The sequence below is a fragment of the Grampus griseus genome (genome assembly GCF_964374135.1).
Source record: "Grampus griseus genome assembly, chromosome: 6".
In the NCBI taxonomy this organism is placed as follows: Eukaryota; Metazoa; Chordata; class Mammalia; order Artiodactyla; family Delphinidae; genus Grampus; species Grampus griseus.
Genome location: NC_139000.1, coordinates 56391897 through 56419567, shown reverse-complemented (window position 1 = coordinate 56419567; position 27671 = coordinate 56391897). Strand labels below are relative to the sequence as shown.

The following is a 27671-nucleotide window of genomic DNA, read 5'->3' as shown; positions in this document are numbered from 1 at the left end:
CTCCTTTTAGCAGTGCTAATTAGCATCAGCCTAAGCTTGGACTTTGAGCAAGGAGAGAAAGGCTGAACAAGGGAGGGGGAATATTAAATCCCAAAGTCTGTGAGCAAAGGAATAGCATGGTCTCAGGTATGAAGGACTGTGTTTGGGAGCTTTGGGGCTTTTTCTTGCAGGTAACTGGGGAACCATCCCCATTTGAGCAGGAAAGTCAAACACATACATTTGCACCAGAAATATTAGATAATTTCCTATTTTAAGCACTGTGCTAGGCTAGTAAGGCATCAAAGGGGTGGATGTAGGATGTCGGAAGGAAGACTAATGGCAACTGGTCATCATTTGGGCCTAAAAAAATCTGGACTTTTTACCTTGAGAATTGGCATGATAGTGGTAACTTTGAAGGAATTTAAGAAAAGAAACTACCTTGTTTGGTGATCTGGTTGGAGGAAGGATAGGGAGTGTGATGCTGACATGGGATGTGATGAATTTCCAGAAAGAAATTGTTTCCAAGTAGAAATATCTAATAATATCTGAATAGAAGTATGAATAAATCCTTTGGGAGAAGTCTATGAGTGTTTAAAAAAAATCTTCTAAGACCGGAACAGAGGATAAAAACTTTTCAAAACAACCAGCATTTGGGAAGGACTTAACCATTTCCAAAATGCTTTATGTATGTTAATTGGACTTGAGTGTTAAGATAATATCTGATATGGGTGATGTTATCTCCATTGATGGCCAAGAGAAATTGTCAGGGAGAGGTTTAGTGACTTGTCCCAGTTCACAGGTAATAAATTATAGAATTTAGGTTGACACCCAGAGCTTCTTAATACTTAGCATTGGTGAAGATACAGGGAAACCTGTGAATCACTGTATTACTTAAAGGAATACAGAATGGTGTGAACTGTCTAGAGAAAAACATGGCATATGTACCGAAAGATTTGAAATTGATTACTGTACACCTTATGATTTGAAATTCCATATTTAGGGATTTATCCTAAGGAAATAATACAAAGATAAGGATGTTCACTGTTATGCTATTTCTAATATTTAAAAACCAAAATTAATGTTCAATTTGAGGGGACTTGTTAAATTATGATAAATGATTTAATAACATAAAACAATCAAATGCATATTTCTGAATAATATTTAAAGTTATTAGAAATTGTCCATGGAATAATGTTAACAAAAAAAATCGAGACACAACTTTATACAGAGTACCATCTTACTTTGAAGTATAAGTATGATTGTGATGTCAAAAAGAGACTGAAATTAATTAACCTGATTGTGGTGGTCATTTCACAAAGTATACATATATCAAAACATCATGTTGTACACTTTTAATATACACAGTTTTGTGAATCATACTTCAGTAAAGCTAGAGAAAAAAAAGAATGTATATAGAAAAGTCACAAATTAACAAGAAAAGGGGCAAACAACACAACAGAAAAATGAGCAGAAAAAGAAAAATAAAAAAGACTGAAAAGAAATGTACCTAAATGTTAACTATTGTTATCCTGGATTTCTGGGATTATGGGTGATTTTATTTTCTCAGTAGTTATCTCAATTTTCCAACTTTTTGCAAAGAGCATGCATCATATAATCAGCAAAAAAAGGTTGTAAACATGTTCCTGACACACAGAAGATGGTTAATAAATGGTAGCCAATGTCTTTAAAATTTAGAACATATAATAAAAAGAAAGTAAAAATTATGGTTAATCTTGCCACCCAGAGAAAATCACTGTTTACATTTTGGTTCACGTTTTTACAAATAGGATTGTAGTATTTTACATTTTACTTTTTAAATTAATGTATCATGAGCATCTTCTATGTCAGAAAATATTTTTACATATCATTTTCACAATCCATAGTATTATATGCATATTGTCTAATTTATTTAATCATTTTCCTTTTAATAGAGAGTTTGTTGCACATTTTTCAACATTCTGTTCAGTACTGTGATGAATTCTTTGGATGGGCTAGCTGATACATATGCATGCTTGTTTGCATATGTGTGTGTATAAGTCTGTGTGTCTGTCCGTATGCCAAATAATGATTGTGAGTAAAATGAAAAGTTCATGTTAGCCAGGCTATCTAAGCATATGTCTTTGTGGTGGCAGACTATGCTGTGTATGAAGATCTTATCTGATCTGAGGTCACAGTGGCCCCTTGCCTGTGCCTTTTGTGTGCCATTTCTGCTTAGATTCCCTTTCTACTTAGTCTACATTATGTATTGTGTGCTTCATTTATTCCAGTTCACCACTCGCTTAGAATTTGGCTAACTGATTTACAGTTGCTAAGCCAGGCTGTTCAAGGAATTAATTGAAGCAAAAACATACTCTGCTGTACACACACACACACACACACACACACACACACACACACACACACACAACTATACCAATGAAAGTTTCAGGGAAATTATTTCAAAAGTCTTGACATTGTACTGCTTGGTAAGGCAATCTCCCCCATTCTATTCCCCCTCAAAGGTAAGAAGACATTGATTTCAAAGCCTTCAGAAAAGAAAAAAGAAAATAAAAGGTAGAAATATCCTGAATGTGATTACCAGATCAGGAGAGGAAGGAAAAGGGGTTGAAAAAAATTTTTTTTCCTAACACTCTTCAGGCTTGGAAGAACGAAAACAATAGGGATATGAAACAGCGTTACTCTCGTGTGGGAGCATAGACCCCAATCTGACACACTTTGGTAGTACAGTAATGGATTCTTGGTGAAAAGATAGCAGCTCTTTCCAAGTCCTCAGCCACCCTCTCTCCTCTTATTTTCTTTTCTTTAAAATATTTATCACTCTGAAATGATCTTATGTATTTTTTATCTCTTTTTTCCCCACTACAATATATTTTCCTTGAGATCAGGGACTGGTACCCATCTTGCTTATGATGTGCCACCAGAACTAATCATAGTTTTTGGCACTTAGTAGACATGCAGTAAATATTTGTAGGATGAATGAATGAATGAAGGGATGAAAAAGTGATGAAGTCACTAAGTGGATTAACTCTCATACCTAAAGACACATTTTTGGCTAATAACTGGAGGATTTTAAGGTTAGCATTCATGTCTATGCTGCCTTCTAACCATTAGTATTCTTGAATTTTGATAGGTATGGAGTTTACTTCCATAGACTTTTAATAAGTGGATAGTGACAATTCTTTTTTTTTTTTTTGGCTATGCCACGTGTCTTGTGGGATCCTAGTTCCCTGACCAGGGATTGAACCCGGGCCCTTGGCAGTGAAAGTGCGGAATCCCAACCACTGGACCGCCGGGGAATTCCCAACACTTCTTAAATAGACCTCTATTAATTTTTTAGGAGCACATAGAACTCCTGGTCAGTGTAAACAAAGCTCCTCTCCCCCAAAACCAAAAGTTTCGAGTATTAGGTATTAGATTCTTGGATACTTTTCTATTGTGAACCATGGTTGCGGTGAGCTTTTTTCTTTTTTTTTATTCTGTTTATAATACCATAGACAGTCTCAAGTGGATTTTAAGAGCCAACTTACAATACAGCATACTTATGATAAGATCATTAAAATAGAAATGTAAGATTAAGTAATTTAGAGGGATAGAAAAGTAAGTACTGATTATCCCCAAAGGATAATATTGTTACTATGATTTAATGCTGAGTTTCCTTACAAAAGACAAAAAGGAAGCTTATTGTTGTATTATATGATTCTCAAGAGAGGCAAACTTAATTTTCAGATACTGAATTCTAAAATGAAGGTATTTCATGAGCTTTTTCTGAATAGTGGATTCACAGTTTGGACATAGTGTTTTGGGTCCCTTACAGGATCACCCAGTATACTCCGTACCAGCCAGAGGTATCTCAGGGGAGACTGGAGAGTTTACTCAATTACCAGACCATGGTGTGTGACATCACAGGCATGGACATGGCTAATGCATCCCTGCTGGATGAGGCCACCGCGGCTGCAGAGGCAATGCAGCTCTGCCACAGGTGAGAGGCCCAGCATGAGATTCCCTCAGGGGGAGGGACATCTTCCAGTCTCACAACTGCTGTGCAGGTGGGGGTTTCCCTGCTCTGGTCAGTGCCCAGTGACTTTGTCCCTCTTTCCCTCTCTCTCTCTCTTTCTCTTCCCCGCCCCCTCTTTCTGTGTATCACACACACACACATTTGTGTCTATGAGATATGTTGTATCAGTATCATTATACCAGTTAGTTGAGGTAACAAACAGATGTGAAATATAGTGCATTTAAAAAGCCACTGCTGTTTATTGTTTAACATTATGTAAGAAAGACGTTTTGCTCTTCACATACATGATGTTAAGTTCAGGAATGTTACAGCAACTCCGAGATAGTATCAAGGACCAATGCCCCTCTCTCTTTACCATCGTTAGTACGAGGCTTTCATCCTGTGGACTGAAGAAAAGCATATAACCTAAAAGTTGCAAGTTAAGTTTTATTTGGGGATCTTACTAAGGATGAGAGCCCCGGAGACAGTCTCTCACACAGCTCTGAGGAACTGCTCTGAAGAGGTCAGGGAGGAGCCAGAACATGTAGGAGGTTTTTGCTGGGAAAAAACCATGCAGTTGAACATTAAAAGATTACTGCTAATCACAAAGAACAGACATCTCAGGTTAATGTTAGTGCTTTTCAATATACGGGAAGATGCAAGAGTTTGGGCTCATTGAAATTATTCCTTAGAAATGCATCTTAACTATCTTGGGCCAGTCTCCAAAGCAAATAATACTTCCTGTTTTTTTCCATCCTGAGTTCCTCTCAGGGTGCACCATCAGTGGGCAGCTGCAGTGGCTAATGGCTTGATCCTTGTAGAACTGGGATGGCGGGCAACATTTTTTGTTTACTGCAATGGCAGACAACAGTCCCGTCCACAGCCCTCCTGGTCACAAGATGACTGCTGGAGCTCTAGCCATGACGCCTGCATTCAGGAAGAAGTAAAAGGTACTTCTAGCGAAATAAGCTCTCTTTAAATAGTGTTTTGGAAGCCTCCACTCAACAATTTACTTATGCTTCATTGACCACCCCTACCTACAAGTGACCTGTGGAAATGCAGTTTTTTTCAGATGGGCACATTGCTGCCTCCTACATATTGGGGTTCTGTTACTATGGGTGACAGGGAGAATGGATATTGGGTAGGAACTAGCAATCTGCAATGTAATATGTAAATAAGCATCACCCTGTTTTATGAAGAATATTCTTCTCAGGTTGTATTTAATGTTTTATAGCTTTTCTTTTTCTATTTAACAATATTTTGTGAACATTTCCCCATTTCTTTAGTCAGCTTTCTAAACTGTGGCTTTTATTGGCTACATAGCAATATTCATTTGCATGGAAGTACCATAATTTATGTAACCTCACCTCTATTGTTATACATTGTTTATTCCCATTTTTCACTGTTATTAATGGTATTTTTGTGCATCTGTAGGATAGATCTTTGTCAGAAGTTCTGATTATTTCCTGAGGATGCATTTCTAGAAGTAGAATTGCTGGGTCATGGTTAACTTTGGTTAGTATTTAGTTGATAATCATTCTTCAGCTCCTCACCTTCTTTTGTTCATTGCCTCGAGAATACATTTGAGTTTACCTTCCCTCCAGGTAGAATTCTCATGTAGATGGTCATCTGGTAGGGAAATCTGCCCACATTGATGATGTGTCTGTCTGAGGTTTTGGGGGGCTGGCCCTAGTCGACTGACTGGGTTGACTGCAGTGGCTAATGGTTTGATCCTTGTGGAACTGGTGGGTAACATTCTTTGTTTACACTCTGAATGCCCATGTAAGTCTCTTTCTTGGCTTCCACAGACTTGAGGGGTGGTTAAATGGATTCTGGTACCAATTCCAGTCAGGGAGGAGGGTTCCTCTCACACCTGAAAACAAATGAACAAACATCTGCTGGTGTCCAACAACCCCCTCCAGCTCAGGGTGCCATTCTCAAGTACAGGTTGTTACCTGTATTCAATCGACTGGAATTTTCATGACCCCCTCCTCAGAGCAGCGCACAGAACTCAGAGAAACATTTTACTTACTAGAACCAGTTTATTATCAAGGAACAGCCAGGCAGAAGGGATGCATAGGGCTGGGTATGTTGAAAGGGTCAGAGCTTCCATGCTCCCTCAGAGATCCCCATTCTTCCCAAATCTCATGTTCACCAGTCCAGAAGCTCTCCAAATCCTACCCTTTGGGTTTTTTATGGAGGCTTCACTACATAGACACGAGTGATTAAATCTTGGCCATTGGCAATTGATTCAGCCTCCAGCCCCTCTTCCTTCCCTGGAGCTCAGGGTGTAGAACTGAAAGTTCCAACCCTCTAATCACACGGTTGGCTCCTTTAGCAACCAGCCCTCATTCCTCTGTGGGATGCAAAAGTCACCTCATTAACATTACAAATGACACCTTGATCACTTTTCACACTTAGAAAATTCCAGTGGTTTTTGGGAGCTGTGAGCCAGGAACTGTGGACAAAGACCAAATATATATGAGAAATATATCTTGGTCATCTGAATGACCAAATATTTACTTCCTATAAATCACAGTGTTGCAGTTGTGAACCTCGAACTCACTGGGCAGATATGGAGACCTCTAAGTTCCAGGCCCTTCTGCTTCCCAAGCAGTCCCTGGGGTAGGTTCAGGCTCTTCTTCCTGTTATCGTAGGGACAGCAAGGGGGTGGGGGGAGAATGCCGTTCCTAGTCTAAGCTTTTCACTTCTTTTCACCTTCTCTCTTCCTCATCCACCTTCTCGCTGCTCTCCCATCCCCCACCTCCGTCCCCTTTTTCTGAGTAAAAGCTTTCATCTCACGCGCAGGCTCAGCGGCCATGGCTCACGGGCCTAGCCACTCCACGGCATGTGGGATCTTCCCGGGCCGGGGCACGAACCCGTGTCACCCCTGTCCCCTGCATCGGCAGGCGGACTCTCAACCACTGCGCCACCAGGGAAGCCCAGAAGCTGAGACCTTTGTAGTTGATGGGTCAGGGGTTCTCTCCTGAGCTTAATAGAGTCACTGGGCAACGCACGCTCTGCAAGTGCTGGATTTGCTTCCTCTCTCTTAATTCTCATACCTTCCATCCTGCATTTAATTTTACCCTTGAGAAGCAACCTTGTGTTTCTTATCTTTAGGAAATGTTTTCTTCAATAGCAGTGTTTTTGTTTCCATCCGAGGTCATTTAGGCTTAGATAGCTCTTCTCTCCAGAGTTATTTAGATATAGACTTTGAAAGGCTTTGTGTATTGGACAGTTAATTTTGTATCTCCCAACTCTACCTACTCTATTGAATTTATGCTTATTATAAGAATAATACCTGTTCATAGTGGAAAATTTCAAATAGTAGAGAAGGATATAATGACAAGTAAACCTTGCTGTTTCTCAGTCGCATTCCATTGAGAAACTTGCTGTTAACTGGTCGTGTGGATCTTCCTTTTTATACAATATACTTGTATCCTCCACTCATTTCTTTTTACCCAGATGCGCTTGTGATACACAAAATGTTCTGCATCCCCATCAGTTTTGTTTCCTGAAACTATGGACTGTTAGAGAACTTCCTGAATTTGGGTCTTAGACCCAACGCAGTTCCTTCCATAGCTGTGTGGCACCTGCACGTATCACAACCTATCTGAGTTGTTCTCTGCTTCCTTTGAATGAGGACACTCGGTTTAGATAATCTCTAAATGCTCCTTTGGCAATAAACTTCTCAGATGATTTTATCTAGAAGACTTAGTTTTTTGTTCCTACTCGCACCTAATCACTACCCTTTTCTTTCTTTTTCCTCATAGTATATATATATATATATATTTAACATCTTTATTGGAGTATAATTGCTTTACAATGGTGTGTTAGTTTCTGCTTTATAACAAAGTGAATCAGTTATACATATACATATGTTCCCATATCTCTTCCCTCTTGCGTGTCCCTCCCACCCTCCCTATCCCACCCCTCTAGGTGGTCACAAAGCACCGAGCTGATCTCCCTGTGCTGTGCTGCTGCTTCCCACTAGCTATCTGTTTTCCGTTTGATAGTGTATATATGTCCATGCCTCTCTCTCACTTTGTCACAGCTCACCCTTCCCCCTCCCCATATCCTCAAGTCCGTTTTCTAGTAGGTCTGTGTCTTTATTCCCATCTTGCCCCTAGGTTCTTCATGACCTTTTTTTCCCCTTAGATTCCATATATATATGTTAGCATACGGTATTTGTTTTTCTCTTTCTGACTTACTTTACTCTGTATGACAGACTCTAGGTCCATCCACCTCACTACAAATAACTCAATTTCGTTTCTTTTTATGGCTGAGTAATATTCCATTGTATATATGTGCCACATCTTCTTTACCTCATAGCATATTTTTAAAAATTTAAACCAGTTTAAGATTGATTTTGCTAAATGGGGTTAGAATGGGAATTGGATTTCAGTGAAATTCTAATCAGGAAATGTCACTGTTAGTTATTAATGACTCATTATTTTTTATCCTATGCTCAGACTTTCCTTAAGTACCATCTTTGCTTTGCATTCTTAGACGATACTCTGATTTCTTTAATGTTCATGTTCGAATTGGGATTTTTCTTTTCAACAGATACAACAAGAGGAGGAAGTTTTTTGTTGACCCTCGTTGCCACTCACAGACAATAGCTGTCGTCCAGACTCGAGCCAAGTAATTAATTTTATTTGTATTTTGAACTCAGGGATAATATTATGCTCATCTCTGCTGTTTCTTCCTCTAATTTCCAAACTGACTGGAGTTGAACCTGGTTTAAGCTGGGGTTATTGAATTTTACTTTCCCTCCCACTTTCTTCCCATGACCTCACTGGTGAGTAAGATGTGTCAGAATTCAGGAAAAAATACACAGTGGATTTGGTCACCTTTGCTTTATATTTTACAAAAAGAACACATTGTTTTGTGTTCTTTTTTACAAAAAAGAAAATTAATATTAAAATAGTTTCAACAGTGTTTTGAAAAGTTTGAAAAGCACAGGGTAAAAATGGAACTCTCACACAACTGTTCTGATTTTGTATATATTCCTGCAAACATGGCCCATAGGGAATCCACATAATACCTAGTTTAGTATGATGTAGCTGAAAGCAGATTATATTTTTTAAGTGCTGTAATCAGATAAAACAGACACAGCACAACTACCGCATGTGGGTGTGTTTATTTACTTTCTCCTTGTAAAAGCCTTTCCCCCAATCCCATACCACCATTCCTTCAGAAGTGGTTTTCTGACATATGATAGGAATTAGATAGTTTCAGGAACCTAAGGAAGGTCTTCTTCCCTGTCTTACTGAGGTTTTCCACTCACCTAAGACCTATCCAAGGTCAAAGTGGCAATGGCTGTGTAGTTGCAGGTAGTGGTTGTTTAGCCCTAGGAAGGTATGTTTCTGCTCTTGTCGCAGGCACAGGTTCTGACAGGAAAGTGGGAGGGGAGGTGCTAACAGTGGCTGCAGGTGGGTTGGTGTGAAGCACAGTTACCACTGAAGGGCTGGGTGTGGGATGGGGGTGTGTGCGTGTTGGGATAGGGTAGGGGGTGGGGGCACTGAGGAAGGACACAGAATACGCATGCTCTAACGTGGAAAAGAAACTGTAGATGATTTGACTTTCCCTGTAAACCAAAAGCATGGTGGTTCTTTGTCTTCTGTCTTTTCAGGTATGCCGGAGTCCTCATTGAGCTGAAGTTACCCCATGAAATGGACTTCAGTGGAAAAGATGTCAGTGGAGCGCTGTTCCAGTACCCAGACACCGAGGGGAAGGTGGAAGACTTCACGGAGCTCGTGGAGAGAGCCCATCAGGCTGGGGTAGGCAAACCTCTCCTTGTGGGGGGTCCATGGAGGTGTGTCTCAATTTTGAATTATTATTGTTACTCTTTTTAGCATGATTTTTTAAAAAAGTTTGTTTAATTTCTTTTTGGCTGCGTTGGGGCTTCGTTGCTGCGCGCGGGCTTTCTCTAGTTGCGGTGAGCGGGAGCTACTCTTCGTTGCGGTGCAAGGGCTTCTCGTTGCGGTGGCTTCTCTTGTGCGGAGCACAGGCTCTAGGCATGCAGGCTTCAGTAGTTGTGGCTCGCCGGCTCTAGAGCACAGGCTCAGTAGTTGTGGTACACAGGCTTAGCTGCTCTGAGGCATATGGGATCTTCCTGGACCAGGGCTGAACCCATGTCCCCTGCATTGGCAGGTGGATTCTTAACCACTGCACCACCAGAGAAGCCCTATTATTGTTTCTCTTTTTGGTATGTTTTAATTTCCACACCTTTATCACTTGGTAAGGTAAAACTGCCTCCTTCCAACCTCCTTTTTTCAAGTTTGTTTTCTTCACTGGTTCCTGGCACATAGTAGGCACTCAGTAAATATTTTAAATGAATGAATGAGTAAATAAATTTCACAGGATACGGAACCAACTCTGCCAGTCTGCCTATAATGGAGATAATTTGCTATCCTTCCACTGGTCTCAGGGAAGGTCACAACCTTGTCCATTTTCTCTTGTTTCCTTTCTAGAGCTTGGCCTGCTGTGCTACTGACCTTCTAGCTCTGTGTATCCTGAGGCCTCCCGGAGAATTTGGGGTGGACGTTGCCCTGGGCAGCTCACAGAGATTTGGGGTGCCTCTGGGCTATGGCGGACCACATGCAGCCTTTTTTGCTGTCAGAGAAAGTTTGGTGAGGATGATGCCTGGAAGAATGGTGGGGGTAACAAGGTAAAGCAGCTCATGTTTCTTCCCTTTTATTGTGGTTATGGGTTTTCCTGCTCCTTCTCTTGATCACAAAAGTTGTTGATTTCTCTTTGAATTTAACTGGGCCATTTTGGGTCGAATTTAACTGGGCCATTTTGGGTCGATTAAGGAAATGTAAACATAGAGTCAGAAGAGAGAATGTATTTGGGGTATGAATGTTTGGGGTATCAATGCCCTACCTACTCCCCAACCCCATCCCAACACACACACACACACACACACACACACACACGCACACACACACACACACACATCCCATTATCCCATACACACACACACACCCCCCCCATTATCCCATACCTGGCCTTTCTCAAATGCCATGTACCTCTTCTCGAATGCCATGAATTTGTGCATATTTGGAAAAGTATGTTTACAATTTATAGCATATTTGTATTGAAGTCATAGAAATGAATTTTAGATTGATGAAAGTCTTGAGAGACCAAATATTTTAAGTGTGTTTTATATCTAACTAGTTTCTTTCTCAAAAGTATTAACATGCCACATGGCTATGTAAAGACAAGTGCAATAAGAGATTACCATGCACACATTGGGTGTGACCTACACTTTATTTCCTAGAGGCCTGCCCTTTGGCCATTTGAGTAATTTCCAAATGTACTTCCTTGAGTGCTTCTCATTGATGAAAATCCTCGGGTTGAGAATTGAGATGAATGCCGTGATTATTACTGTGGAACTTTAGCATATTGTTTTTGACCTTTCATAAAGCTGGGCTATTAATGTAAGTGAAGAGTCTGAATTAGTGAATGATGTGCCAGTGATGAGAAGTTCTGAAATACTTACACTTTGTCACATGATGGCAAAAGGCACTTTGCTTTTTAATGTAAAAAATAATAGTTTCTTTAAGTATTCTTACATTACATTTTCTTTCAATGATGTCTCTTCAACAGATGAGATGTGACAGAGGGTTTTCTAATTTAAAAGAGTTTCATATATCAGTTATCATCTTCTGATTTTTGTATTGAACTTCTTACCTTTCTGGAAAGTGGACCTGAGAGTTTGATGAAATAAAGGCTAAGACTGCTGAATCTTTGTGGTTATCTAGATTTTTAATTGTATTAAGAAAGGAGAAATTTTATTAGAGACAAGAGTTAGGTTGTTAACATCCTTTGTTTATAGCCATATAGTTGCTTTAGATTTCTAGTATAGAAATTCTGTTTCCTTTGTCGGGTATTTCCCTTTTCTCTGAGTCTGCCAAGAAGCTCAGAGTGAAGTTTAATCCTCAATCACCATCATTTTATTAGGCTGGGTGATTCCTGGAAAATTTTCTTTTAAAGTTCCCAGCTTATTGTATATATCTCAGTGCCTCAAATCCTCAAAGTACAAACTGAAAATTAACAGTCCCCTTTAGAAGAAGATGGTTTGGAAATTGTTTCTTTATGGCCTTGCACCTAAGTAACTTTGCTGAATTCACTTAAAGGTGGGAAGGAAAGAAGCAGTTCTGTTTATGGCAACTCCTGGTGCTATGATGATCTGTACTAACCGGATGTTTTATTCTTGGTCCAGAGATGCCAGTGGAAAAGAAGTGTATCGTCTTGCTCTTCAAACCAGGGAGCAACACATCCGGAGAGACAAGGCTACCAGCAACATCTGTACAGCTCAGGTAGATCACATACCTGACCTGCTCACTGAATGTCTTACAGTCTACAGCAATGAGCTACTTGTTCATTTACTGAGTTGTTGCTTCATTCATCCACGGAGCAGTGTGCACACCAAAAATGTCAAGATCTTGTTGGTAGAGAAGCCTTGTGGTCTTGTCAGAACGCCAATACAATGTATTTTAGTGTGGTTCCATGTATGCACACCCTTCACCTGTTAGGGTCTCTGGCATTCTTGGCCACAGGGCAGGTCCATTATGGGTGGTGACTGGGGCACCTCCTCTTAGAGCTGAGATGGAGGCCCTCCAGGTTAGTGTGAGGAAGGCAAGGTGAAGGTGCTTGAGGTGACTGTACTGAGGGGATAGTCCAGATTGGCCAGCCGGTGGTGGCCATGGGATACTCTTACTGGGAACTCATGAGAGACATTTCTGAAATGTATGGGACAAAAGAGGAGGAGTTACCTGAATGTTGCCCAATGTCTCAGGTTAGAGGGAGCAGTGTTTTCTGACATCCAGCCAGTTCCTAGGATCAGGTGGAGGACCACTCCTGAGCATATAATGCATTCTCGGTTCTCTTCCATTCGGGGTCAGGGAAAGGGAGAGATCTCACAGATACCCCAGTAGGCAGTGCAGTGTTCTTCCTCTCAGAGCATTGGCTCACAGCACCACCGCCAGCTTTTAGAAAGCCTCTCCAGGGAGGGAGTAGATGATAAGGTCTGCTTATAGTTTGCTCCATATCCATTGGTGGTTGAAATAGTTTCCTCAGTTGGTTTTCCTGTATTATTCTTTTTGTCTCAGGGAGGCGGCTGCTTTTCAGGGAAGAGCTCCTCTAGTATTGCAGGAAGAAGCCAGTTGTCACAAGCTTGTCCTCTGTTGACAGCAAATTGATCTTTATGTGATGCCTTTACTTTCTGTAGTTTACCCTTCATTTGTTGAATTCCCTGCTTACATATCTTCCCTTCCTCTGCTGCTTTCTGCTCATGTTCTTCCAGAACATGTCTTTCTGATCGTAAGTGCACTAAGGGCTTTCTGCTTCAAGGTTTGAATTAATTTTCCAGGTTAACTTGGGCATTCTACAATGAGCAAAAGTTACATTCCTACTTCTTTTTTCCTTCCAGTTCATGGATAGCTGATATTTCATTATTTAACTTGGATCATAAGAGGTCTCTGTTTTTCAGCAATGAATAAAATGATGTTTGCCCTAGAGATAGTCATACCCTGTCTTCTCTGATTTTCATTTTCTTATTCTGGAGATTTTCTAACTCTCCATCGTCTATTTCATCTCACGTGTTTCTTCTCATAACTGGTTGCATGAAACAATTGCTTGTGACGCCAGTGTCATTTTCTTTGTAGGCCTATAATTATTCTCTTTTGTTCGGAGATGACTGATATTTTTTAAGCTGTTCCTTGAGCACTCTGTGTCATTACTCCAGCCTTCTTCTTGTAGCACCTCTTCCATGTTCTTCTCAAGGCTGCCCCATTCCTCTTGAGTGTTGTAGGGTCCACACTTGACTTCTCTTAGTTTTGCATCACTGATGGTGCAGAAATTTTTTTTTTTTTTTTTTTTTTTTTTTTTTTTTTTGCGTTATGCAGGCCTCTCACTGTTGTGGCCTTTCCCGTTGTGGAGCACAGGCTCCGGATGCGCAGGCTCAGTGGCCATGGCTCATGGGCCCAGCTGCTTCACGGAATGGGGGATCCTCCTGGACCCGGGCACGAACCCGCGTCCCCTGCATCGGCAGGCAGACTCTCAACCACTGCGCCACCAGGGAAGCCCCGAGAACTTTTTTTTTTTTTTAATCTCTGAAAACGCATTACTGAATTCTTTAAAAAAAATCTTTCTGTAAACTTGTGACATTTCTACAGGTGTCTGAATTTGCATCATATCTTCTTCTTTATATTCTCTTATTTCTCAACTTCCACCACAGGCTTTCATTAGCTTTTTCTGAAGTCCAGGGGTATTGATGTATAATTTACATTTCATTAGCTCTCTTATTGAGATTTAACTCTACATATAATTCACCCATTTAAAGTACACCGTTCAATGGTTGATAGTATTTTCACAAAGTTGGGTAACCATCACCAGCATTTCATTTCTGGATATTTTTATCACCCCTAAAAGAAACTTGTTCCCATTAAGCAGTCAGTTCCTATCCTTCTCGCCTCCCTTCAGCCCCTGGTGACCACTTATCTCCTTTCTGTCTCTATGGATCTGCCTATTCTGGATATTTCATATAAATGAGATCATACAATATGTGGCCTTTTGTGCCTGGTTTCTTTCATTTGAGATAATGTTTTCAAGGTTCATCCACGTTGTAGAATTGGGAAGGAAAAAAAATTTTTTTCGTCTAACCTTCTAGGTTCTTCTAGCTGGTCTAAGAATTAAATTGATATGAGACAGATTAACATGAGAAAATGACATTTTATACATACATACAGGATCCCCACATATATGAGAGGCTCAGAGACCCCACATACATGAGAGGTTAAAGGACAGAAAAGTAAATAAGGTTATACATGTCATCCTGGGCTAAGGAATAGGATAGGGGCCAGGTGCTTCCAAGCATGGGAGGGCCATTCACTGGATGATAAGAAGAAGAACAAGATGTCTGGTAATTAGTTGTTTGTTCTGCCATATAGATGGGGCCACTTAGATAAAATTTATCTTCGGTAATAACTCCTTTTCTGGGAAAAATCCTCAATTTAAATTCTTCTGGGCAGTTAAGGGAGGAGCAGTAGTTTCTCTTGAGCCCAGAAGGTCTCCATTGCCTGAACTCAAAATAATCCACGTGCTAAAGTGGCAGATCTTAGGGAGGCCTGTTTGGAACCCCTACAGTATCAGGAATCAATACTTCATTCTTTTTTACGGCTGAAGAATACCCCATTGTATGGATATATCATATTTTGTTAATCCATTCATCAATTGATGGGCATTTAGGTTGCTTCCACTTTGGGGTACTTTGAATAAGGCTGCTATGCACATTTGTGTATAAGTTTTTGTGGGGACATATATTTTCAGTTCTCTTGGGTATATTCCTAGAAATAGAATTTCTGGGTCATTGGTAACTCTATGTTGAACTATTTGAGGAACTTCCAGACTCTTTTCTGAAGTGGCTGCACCATTTTACATTCCCTCCACCAATATATGAGGGTTGTAATTTCTCTACATTTTCACCTGTACTTGTTACTGTTCCTCTTTTTGGTTATAGCTGTCCTAGTGGGTGTGAAGTGATCTCTCACTGTGGAATTGATTTGCAATTACCTAATAACTAATGATTTTGAGCATCCTTTCATGATTCACTTTTTTTAAAAAATAAATTTATTTTATTTATTTATTTTTGGCTGCGTTGGGTCTTCATTGCTGCACGTGGGCTTTCTCTAGTTGGGGCGAGCAGGGGCTACTCTTTGTTGCGGCACATGGGCTTTTCATTGTGGTGGCTTCTCGTTGCGGAGCACGGGCTCTAGGTGCGTGGGCTTCAGTAGTTGTGGCACGTGGGCTCAGTAGTTGTGGCTTGCGGGCTCTAGAGCATGGGCTCAGTAGTTGTGGTGCACGGGCTTGTGGGATCTTGCTGGACCAGGGCTCAAACTCGTGTCCCCTGCATTGGCAGGCGGATTCTTAGCCACTGCGCCACTAGGGAAGTCCCCATGACTCACTTTTGATTACTTTAAGTATCCTAATTATGTTGTTTGTCAGATTATCAAAGAAATTTGAATCTTCTTGGTCTCTCTGTTTCTCTGAACTTCCTTTGATACTCTAATGCCTTACCAGGATTTCTAAAAGTGACTTCGTACTTTTCATTAATTTGTTGGTCAGTTGGTTGATACAGTCTCCTGTTTGTAGAAAGAATGATCTCTAGTTTAAAAAGTGACATGAATCAACCTCCACAAAGCTTCTGTGATGGGAGGCTTCCAGAGCATTCTGTGAACATCAGGCCTGAGTTTTTATTCCCAGGCAGCATAGCCATGAGCCATGATACACTATATTATGGATGTTTTACTTCAGACATGCCCTCTCCGTAGCTATAATGTGTTGTGGTTCTTCCGTATTTATTTCTAATTGTTATACAGAGTCCACAAGAGTGTCTGTACCCTCTCTGGCACTTGGTCCAAGAAAGTCTACTGCAGTGTTCTCTGATGTCTTCTTCTCCTTATTTTCTTTATTGACTCTGATTTCACTTTCTGGCATTTTTGCAGTGATCCCAGAGAGATTCCTTCTAACAGCCTCACAGAGGAAATGTGTACCTAACAAAATAGATCTGATATTGAACATCATCCAACTTTAAAGCACTGTATTTCTTATCTGAGTAGTGTTTCTGTTCTGTAATGTGCCCCTTTCCACCTTGGGATGATTGAACATGAAGGTGGACCTTGAACTGCTGACCTAGTACATTAGGACAAAAGTCACTTTAGTGGGACTGGAAACTCATAGAAACCATGGTGCTGGACCAATGAGATGGGAGGGGCTGTGGGAGAATTGAATGGACTAAGCAGGTGATGAGGAGGCTGAGATTAGAGTTTGGGTCAGTTACCTAGGGTGATATTGCATGGTTAGAAGGCTGCTGGTTGGTAGGATATAGGGTGGAAAAGCAGGTGAGGGATAGGGCGAGAGAGAGGAGAGACAGGAGGTGGCCCTCCATGATTTTCCCCCACATTGGCCCTCATTTTGGTTTCTGACCCTTGCCATCCTTTTTTTATCCTCCTCCCTGACCCAAGATGCCATGACAGTGGTCCCTTCCTTGCTCCCTATGCTGGATTCCATCCCTGAGTCTCTGAGAGATTCTAGTGCCATTCTTTCCTATTCTCTGTCACACTAGGATACACACTTCCCTGTAAATATTTTTGTGAAACTTCAATCAACGGTCAGGAGAGATATCTTTACTTGAGAAAGTGACCTTACTGTCAGCAGGGAATAAGCCAGTAGGTTTTGGTTTTCCCTTCCTAATATATCTCCTGCCAACTCATTTTGGTTTTATTCCCCTGCGTCCTGCATTTTCATCTTTGGTGGTCCTTTGCATAGATTCACCATTCACCTCTTGGTTGGCTGAAATTCAGTTTCTAGTGTTTTATTTAAGGCTTCAAGAGAATTATACTCCCTGACTTCTTGTGTGTTTGAAAATTTTTCTTGCTTTTATCCTTGAAGAACTGTATTATTGAGCATAAAATTCTTAGATCTCACCGTTTTCCCCTGAGGTCTTTGTTGTTCCACTATCTTCCAACATTAAGTATTGCATCTCCATGTCTGATGACAGCCTGATCTTCCCCTTTATGGTATGATTATGTTGCATGGATGGAGCGCCTTACTAATGGTCACATTCAAAGGTTTAGTATAGTGACGCTAGGGTGTCTTGGATGCTGTATTTACCCCTCAGATGGTTGGGCAGGTTATAAATGTTCTCCAGCTATCATAGAGAAGGCAGGGAGTCTGATCATTTTGCTTTGTACCTGCTTTTAGTTTTGGCATCTCAAGTCAGAACAACAGTCCCTCCCACTAATCATCTTCCTGATATCACATTGTTGAACATGATTCTTTAAAAGCTCTTTGTCGTTTTAGGCTCTCTTGGCGAATATGGCTGCAATGTTTGCAATCTACCATGGGTCCCACGGGCTGGAACATATTGCTAGGAGGGTACATAATGCCACTTTGATTTTGTCTGAAGGTGAGTCAGTTTTCTGTTTTAAAACTTTTGGTTATAACAAGACCGATACATGTGAGTAAATAAAATTGAAAACTCACTGCATGTCTAATACTACATGCAAAATTAAAAGTCAAATAAAAACCTAGGGATAATATTTTCAACATCTATGACAGACTGAGTGTTAATATATTTAATATAGTGAGCTCTTCCTCAGTCCCCGCACCCCATACACAAGAAGAATGAACACCCTGAGAGAAAACTGGACAAAGGACATTAAATGTAATTTTAAAAGAAAGTATACAAATGAACATATATAATTTCAACCTCACTATTAATCAAAGAAATGTAAATTGAAAGAAAAAAATAGTGTTTCTCTCATTACATTGGCAGAGATTAAAAAGAATCCTGATACTGGTATGACTTTTATGAAGGCACTTAAACAATCTGTGTCAAAAGCTTTTAAAATGCGCCTACAATTTGATACAGAAATTCTAGGAATATATCTAAAGGAAATAATCAGATAATGATGTAAAGGGTGTGCATTGAAACATTATTTACAATAGCACAATCTTGGAAACAGCCTAAACGTCCAATAATAAGTAATTAGTTAAATTATGGTACATAATTTAAGTTTGAATATTATATAGCCATTAAAAATAATGATAGGGGTTTTGATCTGTAGAAAAGCAAAATCTTCATGCTACATTAAATTTTTTAAAAAAGGGTAAAGAAGTATATGTACGTGATATATTACACACACACACACACACACACACACACACATATACACACACACACCCTTCTAGAGGAATCTATAGCAAGGAGTAACCACTAGTTATTTCTGGATGGTGATTATGGTGATTTTTTTCTCCATTTTTATATGTATTTCACAACTTTCTGTAGCATAATAATAAACAATTTACCTTTTTTAAAAAAAAAATTTATTTATCTTTGGCTGTGTTGGGTCTTTGTTGCTGCACGCGGGCTTTCTCTAGTTGCGGCGAGCAGGGGCTACTCTTTGCTGTGATGCACAGGCTTCTCATCGCGGTTGCTTTTCTTGTTGTGGAGCACGGGCTCTAGGTGCATGGGCTTCAGCAGTTGTGGCTCGCAGACTCTAGAGTGCAGGCTCAGTAGTTGTGGTGCAGGGGCTTAGTTGCCCCGTGGCATGTGGGATCATCCCGGACCAGGGCTTGAACCTGTATCTCCTGCATTGGCAGGTGGATTCTTAACCACTGTACCACCAGGGAAGTCCTACTTTTTTTAAAAAAAGCACCGACCAAAACACTGGGTACGCTTCTGTGAAGCGTCAGTGGCAGAGGGTCTGGTTTCTACATAGAGACCGGTGGCTATCCTATCTTGTCTAGGTCTCAAGAGAGCAGGACACCAACTCCAGCACGACTTGTTCTTTGACACTTTGAAGATTCAGTGTGGCTGCTCAGTGAAGGAGGTCTTGGGCAGGGCTGCTCAGCGGCAAATAAATATTCGGCTGTTTGAGGATCACACAGTAAGTCAGACTTTCAGTTTTGTTTGTTTGTTTGTTTGTTGTACAAATTCTATAAATTTTTATGACTTTTCTCATTAAAATTTCTCTTTATTTAAAAAAAATCAGTATTGGACCTTTGGGCACAACTTCTTTGTAAACAATTTTCATTTTCAGTTTGGAACATTGTGGCCTTTTAAATGATAATCCAGTGTCAGCTTTCCTTAAGATGTTGTGTTTTCATATATGGGACTCTTAGGCACATATTTTGCTCATAATACTCCTTCGTTCACAATATGACTGTTCAAGGTAAAGGCTACGATAAGTGATATGATAAGGTAAGTTAAGGGAAGAAAAAAGTGAGCATATCTAGTACCAAAAGGAGTGCCCTGCAGCCATTGGACTCTTTTAGAGTCCAGAAGTGGCTGTAAAACGCTCAATCTTTTGACGTTTGGGACTGGTCTAGCCTACTTTGCCCAAGGGCCAACTTGGACATAATGATAGCCTGTTATTTTAGAACAACTGAGAGTTTTGTCCAGCACTTTCTCCCCTTTGACCTCTCTTCGAGTTTCTGCACTGATCTTGGCATTTTGAGCTGATGTTTCCCCTTTCATTTTCGTTTCTATAGCTTGGTATTTCTCTTGATGAAACAGTCAATGAAAAAGATCTGGATGACTTGCTGTGGATCTTCGGCTGTGAGTCATCTGCAGTAAGTAAATCAAAATTCACATTCCTCATAATGACTATTTGAGGAAGTGTCACAGATGGCTTTGCCTCTTATGGGCCTGAGTGTGAGTGTGAGGGGGCGCAGGAATGACATTAGGTGGCCTACGTTAAAATTATGCCACCGATTGTCCCTTGCTACTGTGACTGCTGATAGAGGTCACTGCCGTGGGCCCTAGCCAGGACTGAGCTGCAAGGCTAGTTGGAAGGATTGTTAATGGTGTTTAACTGAAACTATTCCTAATACAAAGATTCATGGCATAGGCATTTTGGTTATGTTGATTCTGGCAAAACTGACCTAATATGTGCCAGGTCTTATGCTGTGCCCTGAGGCTAGTGGTAAATCAGACATATTTCCCGCCCTTTTGGAGCTTATAGTCTAATGAGGATCCAAACAGGCACAAGACTGCAATCCAGATGATGTCCTATGATGGGCACTGTCCAAAGATGCTCTCTGAGCACAGAGTGGAGGGGGCTTCTCACCAACACTTGGAAGAAACTGTCCTAAGCTGAGACCTGAGAGATGAGTAGGAGCTATCCAGACACAGTTGAGAAGAAGGAGGATGGGGCCAGAGGTGTTCCAGACACTGGGAAAAGCAGCCACAAAGGCTAGGAGGAGAGAGGTTATATGAGAACTAGAAACAGTTCAGTGAGACTGAGTTGGTTTCTAAAATGATGAAATAGCAGGGACATGTGAGCAGGAGAGTCTGTGGGATGGAAGAGAGACGTCAGCTACCTAGACCTGTGGCAAGGTGTTCATCAGAGCACTCTACAAGGCCTGGAGCATAGGAGCCACTTAATAAATATCTGTTAAATGAATCAATGAAAGGAGACAGAAATAGGCTCCAGAGTGTTGATCAGGGCTGTCCTGGTTGTCTGGGTCCTCTTTGAGAGATGACTTCAGTATCAGATAACAAATGTAAATCGTCAAAAAAGTATTATACTGTTCTCTTTTAATCTTTAATTAATAAACAAGACTGAACAATATCTTCCCTCTAGAACTCTGCAGTAAATTTAATCACAGATATTTGTTCCATGCATTTGAAGAATATTTACAGAGCAACCACTGAGGGCTCTCATACTACCGGCCTGGAGCAGAATGAGGAGCAAGCCATGTATTTCATTATATATTCTGGATATTAAATGCTTATCAGATATATGATTTACAAATATTTCCCCCAATTCTGTGGGTTATCTGTTAATTCTCTTGATAGTGTCCCTTTTTTTTAATTAAAAAATTTTTTTTGATAGTGTTCCTTAATGCACAAAAGTGCACTGTATTTTTTCTTGTGTTGCTCATGCTTTTGGTGTCATATTTAAGACACCATTGCCAAATCCAAGGTCATGCAGATTTGCCCCTATACTTTCTTCTAAGAGTTTTAGCTTGTAAATTTAGGTCCTTAATCCATTTTTTTTTTTAAAAATAAATTTATTTATTTATTTGTTTTTGACTGCGTTGGGTCTTCATTGCTGCACGCGGGCTTTCTCAAGTTGCAGCGAGCAGGGGCTACTCTTCGTTGCGGTGCGCGGGCTTCTCATTGTGATGGCTTCTCTTGTTGTGGAGCAGAGGCTCTAGGCGCGAGGGCTTCCATAGTTGTGGCACATGGGCTCAGTAGTTGTGGCACACGGGCTTAGTTGCTCCATGGCATGTGGGATCTTCCCGGACGAGGGCTCGAACCCATGTCCCCTGCATTGGCAGGCGGATTCTTAACCACTGCACCACCAAGGAAGCCCCCTTAATCCATTTTGAATTAGTTTCTGTATATTCTATAAGATAAGGATCCAACTTCATTCTTTTGCATGTGTATATCAAGTTTTCTCAGCACCATTGTTGAAGAGACTGTCCTTTCTCCCACTGAATGGTCTTGGCACTTGTAGTTTATTAGAATTGTTCTCCAAGATAAAAGAGCAATGTCAAGTGAGAATCTTTACTTGAGTGTTATCATGGTCGTCACTTTTTAGATAGCCCTTTAAAATAGTTTACTGGAACTTGCTTCATTATTCAAGGAACATGCAGGGGATTTCAACTCTTTTTTCTTTGGCAGTAAAAATTGTTCACTTTTCTTTGCTCACTGTGGCTAAGTTCCACAGAACTTAAAAACAGTGTTTTGGAGAATTGCCACAATGCGTGAGCCCTGACATCTGTCACTGCACTGTGCCAGATATCCCTGGGGTGGATGGTCAGGGAGGTGGGAGGTTGGATGGTAGGGAATTTCTGGTGCTCTGTCAGAATACACGCTGAATGGAAAGCCTTCTTCACATGTGGTTCCAGGCATGCTTCCTGCCCTTCAGTTTCTGTGGTCTCTCCATGCAGGAGCTGGTTGCTGAAAGCATGGGTGAGGAACAGAGAGGTATTCTAGGGACTGCCTTCAAGAGAACTAGTCCATTCCTCACACATCAGGTGTTCAACAGGTTTGTGTAGTTTGTGTGACTTCTGCATTGTGTGCTGTGGCTTGGGAGCACGGTAGAGAGTGGCTTCTAGTATGGCATTCTGACTATGACATGGCCTGGTTTATTGTGGCTCAGCCTGACCCACTACTAAATCCCAATTCTAACCCGGGCGAAGCACACCTTATTTCCTGGTGGCTGTGCTCCCTTGACACTATAACCCCTAATTCTACTCTCAAGAAGATGAGAGTTTCGATGCATAGTCGCCAGGCTGAAGATCATACCCAGGAACTCAACATCCTCTTCTTTCCAACTCTTCCTCTCAGGCCCACAGGTGGCTTCTTGTCCTAGGGCATCCTCTGAGCTTCATGGGGGGTACACGCCCTTCCCTCTGATGCTTTGTTGGCATGTTGTCCATGGCCTAATTTGATCTGTATGTTGAAGGTAGATCTCAGTGTGTCGTACCTCTTTGAAGGATGTGTATGGGCTCTTACCTAACTATATTGGCCTAAACCATGTGTTTTATGTTCACAGCTATCACTCAGAAACAAATATTGTCCGATATATGAAGAGATTGGAAAACAAAGACATTTCCCTTGTTCATAGCATGATTCCGCTGGTAATTATGGCCTTTATTTCCACTTCCCACCCCACCCTGAACCCACCTCTTTGGGTCACATCTAATAGGCTGCAAGAGGGATGAATGGGTGACCATTCGGGGAGATGGGAGGGCCGATCAGACAGACCATAGAATGTCACTAACGTAATACGCTTTGGCTGTGCTTCTTCAAGGGGTCCTGTACCATGAAGCTCAACAGTTCATCTGAACTCACAGTAAGTAGGTCACTTTTGTTAAAAGGGAACTTAGCAGAGGCAGTGTCTTGGCTTATACATAAGCAGATAACTAGAGAAAGCTGCTCCTGGGACCGTGGTTTAACAACTGCTTTAGTAATCCTTTACCTTGCTCTTCAACAGCCTTGGCAGAAACCCTAACTTTATCACAACCTGATCATTTAAATTTATGGGTGACATTATTTTTAAATATTAAAATCATTAAACATATAGTGTTTGTGTCTTCCTATCTTCCCCAACTCCCCCCCCCCACCCTTTTAAACCTGCCACGTTGAAAGCTTTTATCAGTTTGTAGTTGTTAAGCTCAGATAGAATTAAGAACCGTAAGCCTTCTTTCTAGAAATCCTTCCCCAGTGCCAGAAAGATAGAGATTTGAGGTTTTAATTTGTTTCTTGTATCAACAGAAGATTTGTGTCCCCTGCTATGGTGTTTGGTAAGTATCTCTACTAGGCTAGGATGTTTCTTTTTTTTCCATAGGATTAGTCTGATATGACAAATCACATCAGGCAAAGAAAATCATTTTATATCCTAATAGGAGGATTTTCCCCGTTTGCTTTTATGTTGGTGTTTTGTTCTGCTTCATGAAGAAAGAATGATATATGTGCTATGTAAGAGTTTGAAGAAACCATACCTGAAACAACTCATTGGGTTTCATGGATATAAATCTATTCAGGGGCCTTTTTGTTCCTGAAAAAATAGGAAATGGTTATACTTTTGTATAAGTTCCCTTTCTGGGCCTCTGTGACCCACTTGTAAGATGAAGACAGTAATAGTACTTACCCCATAAGATTGTGGTAAGAGTTAAATGAATGAATGTAAAGTGCTTAGAACAGTGCCTGGCACATAGTAAGCACTCTTTGTGTTAGCTGTTGCTATCATCATCATCATTATCAAAGTTAGTCTTGTTATTACTATTACAATATGTACATATGTGTATGTTTCCTCCCTTCTTGCTCTTCAGCCTATCACATGGAAAGAATTTGCAAACATACACCCCTTTGTGCCTCTGGACCAAGCTCAAGGGTACCAGCAGCTTTTTCGAGAACTCGAGAAGGATTTGTGTGAACTCACGGGCTATGACCGAATCTCTTTCCAGCCTAACAGGTAAGCGGATTTCTTCTTCTGTCTTTTCAGTCATCTCTTGTAGTATAATACCCACTGGGATGGATGACTAGAAGGTCCAAAGTGGCCTCATTCACATAACTGGGAAGGTAGTGATGGCTGTTGTCTGGGAGCTCAGTTAAGGGTGTTGACCTGGGCCTTGGTTCTTCCCCATGTGGACCTCTCCAGTGGTTGCTTGAGCTCCCTCACAGAATTGGGTCTGGGTTCAAAGTGGAGTGTTCCAAGATGGAAGGACGTGGACGCTGTAAACTTCTTAAGGCTCAGCCTCTGGAGTTACACAACATCACTTCCAGAGCATTCTATCTGTCACAGCAAATTTCAGGGCCAGCCCAGATTGAACGTGGGAAGGGGACAACACGTGGGTGTGAATGTCGAGAGTCCTGGTTCATTGCAGACCATCTTTGGAAGCTAGTTACTACATCCGTCTTATAGTGTAAGAATCAGAATCGAGCACACGTGTTAACTCCTTATAAGCAGTAATGCCTCAATCTAGTAAGGCCAGGAGAGTCCGGATCCTAGTTTGTTCTGTCACTAACTTTGAAAGTTCCCTTCCTCTTTTCTGTCCTCGGTCTCTGTCTGTAAAGTAAAAACATTTGAGCAACAGTGATTTTCAAAAGCAAAGGGCTCTTGCGGCATCTCCTGGGTACTAGTTAAAAAAATATAAATTCCTGGGCCCCACTTTAGAAGTACTGATCTCCAGGGGTTGGGACTAAAAGTCTTTGTTTTTAAGAAGCAACCAAGTGATTCTGATGTAGTGTAGTCAACCTGGATCCACTGGATTTGTGATTGTTCTGTCTTCATGAGAATAGATAGACAGACAGACAGACATGTCATCAACACGTGAATTAACATCTGGGGATACCTTCAGAGGAGGAGTCTGGTATCTGCCCCGAGGTTCTCTACCTCCCACTGCTCAGTGTGGTTCTCCACCAGCAGTCTCAGCATTGGCAGCACTTAGAAGCTTGATAGAAATGCCAGATTTCTATTTCAAGATACAAAAATCAAAGGATTTTAAAAACTGAGACATTTATTGTCTCATTTTCTGAGACAGAAAGTAATCAGATCTTAATCAGTTACTATCAAGCCCTCCCTCCTGTTTGGAAACATAGGTAACACAGCAGAGCCATACACTTTGTGAAAACAATATACCCCATACAATACAAACCCTTTAGGAAGAGGGCATGTGACAGATGAAAGGACACAGAGCTTTTTTAATATTAGTCTCTCAAACTCTCATTTCATAAATAGGGAGGAATTGACGTTTATGAAAGTCAGGCTGTAGTATACCTTCATTAAAATGTCATCATGCAGCTTTGCTTTTTTTTTTTTTTTAATTAAGGGAGGAACCTGAGTAAATTAACCTGAGGCAATACCTTAATTAAGTGTTGACAATGAAGAAACTGCCCTCTAGTGATGGAATATGGTCACATCTTCTGTATTGTACTGGAGAGCAATTTTTCAAGACCATTTTAAAGTCATTAGCTCTTTTTTTTTTTTTTTTTAAAGTCATTAGCTCTTGCAGTAAATTGAGGTCCCAGGCAGGGTCTCCAGAAGACTGACTGAAGGATGAGGAAGCTCTCCTTCCCGTAAAGCAGTGGTTCCCAGGCCTGGAAATTCGACTCACATGGTGAGTCTATAAGAAATCCTGATGTCCAGATCACAATCCCAGATAGAATAATAATCTCTATGGGGAAAGACTAGGGTGAGGGAAGGATGCAGGCATGGGTATATCTTTAAAGCTCCCCAGGTAATTCCAGCTTGTAGCCAAGGTTGAAAACCATCATCTTAGAAGTTTCTCTGTTCTCCTCAGTTTACCTAATGCTCTTTCTCTGTCTTACTCTCCTCATTTGTATGATTGTCAGCAAGACTCCATTCTCTATCCCAGTCGTGGAGGAGGGAAAGAAATCTTTATCATTTTGTAGCTCCTGGCAGTGATGCCTTCCACAGCTGCAGAGATTCCCAGATATACCACCCATTTCCAAGAGCTGACTTGAGTGTTACAGAGGCTGTGTTGAGGCTTAGTAGAGGGATATTTCTGGTCCTGAGCAGAGGCTGCTATGACAGATAGGGAAATACCTTACTCTTTGTTGGGAAAATACAGGGGCTATGCTTCCAGTGAGTAAGGAAATTTGATGTCTAATTTGGGAAAAGAGGAAGGGATGCACCACATATTCTATGTGAGTGACTTTAGTTTTAGCTCTTCATAACCTCCATCTTGGTTTATTTGTGGTAATCTTTTTCTCCATAGGTGGATTATAAATCCCAGGTCTTATAATTCTATATTCCAGGTCTCAGAGTCAGTCTACTACAGGGCTAACTACTTCCTGGTTAATTAGTCATGATTTACTGCTGGCTAGTGTCCACTGAAATCTCAGGGACCAATGTAGGCTTTATAGTTATTGGAAGAAGAAACACAAGTTTTCTTGACTACTCTGCACAGAAAAAGAATTTAGTGTACCATGTCAGCCACTGAAGTTATACTCATAAAATAGAGGGTGTAGGGCTTCCCTGGTGGCACAGTGGTTGAGAGTCCGCCTGCCGATGCAGGGGACACGGGTTCGTGCCCCGGTCCGGGAAGATCCCACATGCCGCAGAGCGGCTGCGCCCGTGAGCCATGGCCGCTGAGCCTGCGTGTCTGGAGCCTATTGCTCCGCAACGGGAGAGGCCACAACAGTGAGAGGCCTGCGTACCGCAAAAAAAAAAAAAAAAAAAAAAAAAAAAATAGAGGGTGTAGTAACCTCTTTTATCAAGGGACCATTTCCTGGTGTTTTTATTTATACCTGATGAGTTGGCATTGGTCAGTGTGTCTATAGAGTTCTAGAGTCCAGTCACCAAAACTTTGGAATCTAAATATATTTCCCTTCCTTTTTTGTTACTGCATGGTATTTTAAAAGATAACTATGGCATAATTTTTAGGAAGTAGCATTAGTAATATTTTATAACTTAATTTTTTATTGTGGTAAAATATACATAATATAAAATTTACTATTTTAACCATTTTTAACTGTCCAGTTCAATGGCATTCATTACATTCACATCATTGTACAACCATCAAATCTGTCTAGCTCCAGAACTTTTTTATCTTCCCAAATCGAAGCTCTGTACCCATTAAACAATATTTCCTCATTTACCCCCCTTACCCCAGCCCCTGGCAACTGTGATTCTACTTTCTGTCACTA

At 40.9% G+C, this 27671-nt stretch overlaps 1 protein-coding gene across 1 annotated transcript in view; it reads left to right on the top strand.

The window, feature by feature from the left end:
- The window catches only part of GLDC (glycine decarboxylase), a 98636-nt gene that overhangs the window by 23862 nt on the left and 47103 nt on the right, over positions 1-27671 (top strand). The window contains exons 4-15 of the mRNA XM_082657590.1: positions 3794-3958; positions 8540-8617; positions 9609-9756; positions 10450-10646; positions 12204-12300; positions 17843-17948; positions 19292-19431; positions 20036-20116; positions 22445-22542; positions 23053-23137; positions 23311-23352; positions 24332-24474. Of these exons, the coding sequence (XP_082513716.1) occupies positions 3794-3958; positions 8540-8617; positions 9609-9756; positions 10450-10646; positions 12204-12300; positions 17843-17948; positions 19292-19431; positions 20036-20116; positions 22445-22542; positions 23053-23137; positions 23311-23352; positions 24332-24474 (1380 nt within the window). The remainder of the gene's footprint in view (positions 1-3793; positions 3959-8539; positions 8618-9608; positions 9757-10449; positions 10647-12203; positions 12301-17842; positions 17949-19291; positions 19432-20035; positions 20117-22444; positions 22543-23052; positions 23138-23310; positions 23353-24331; positions 24475-27671) is intronic.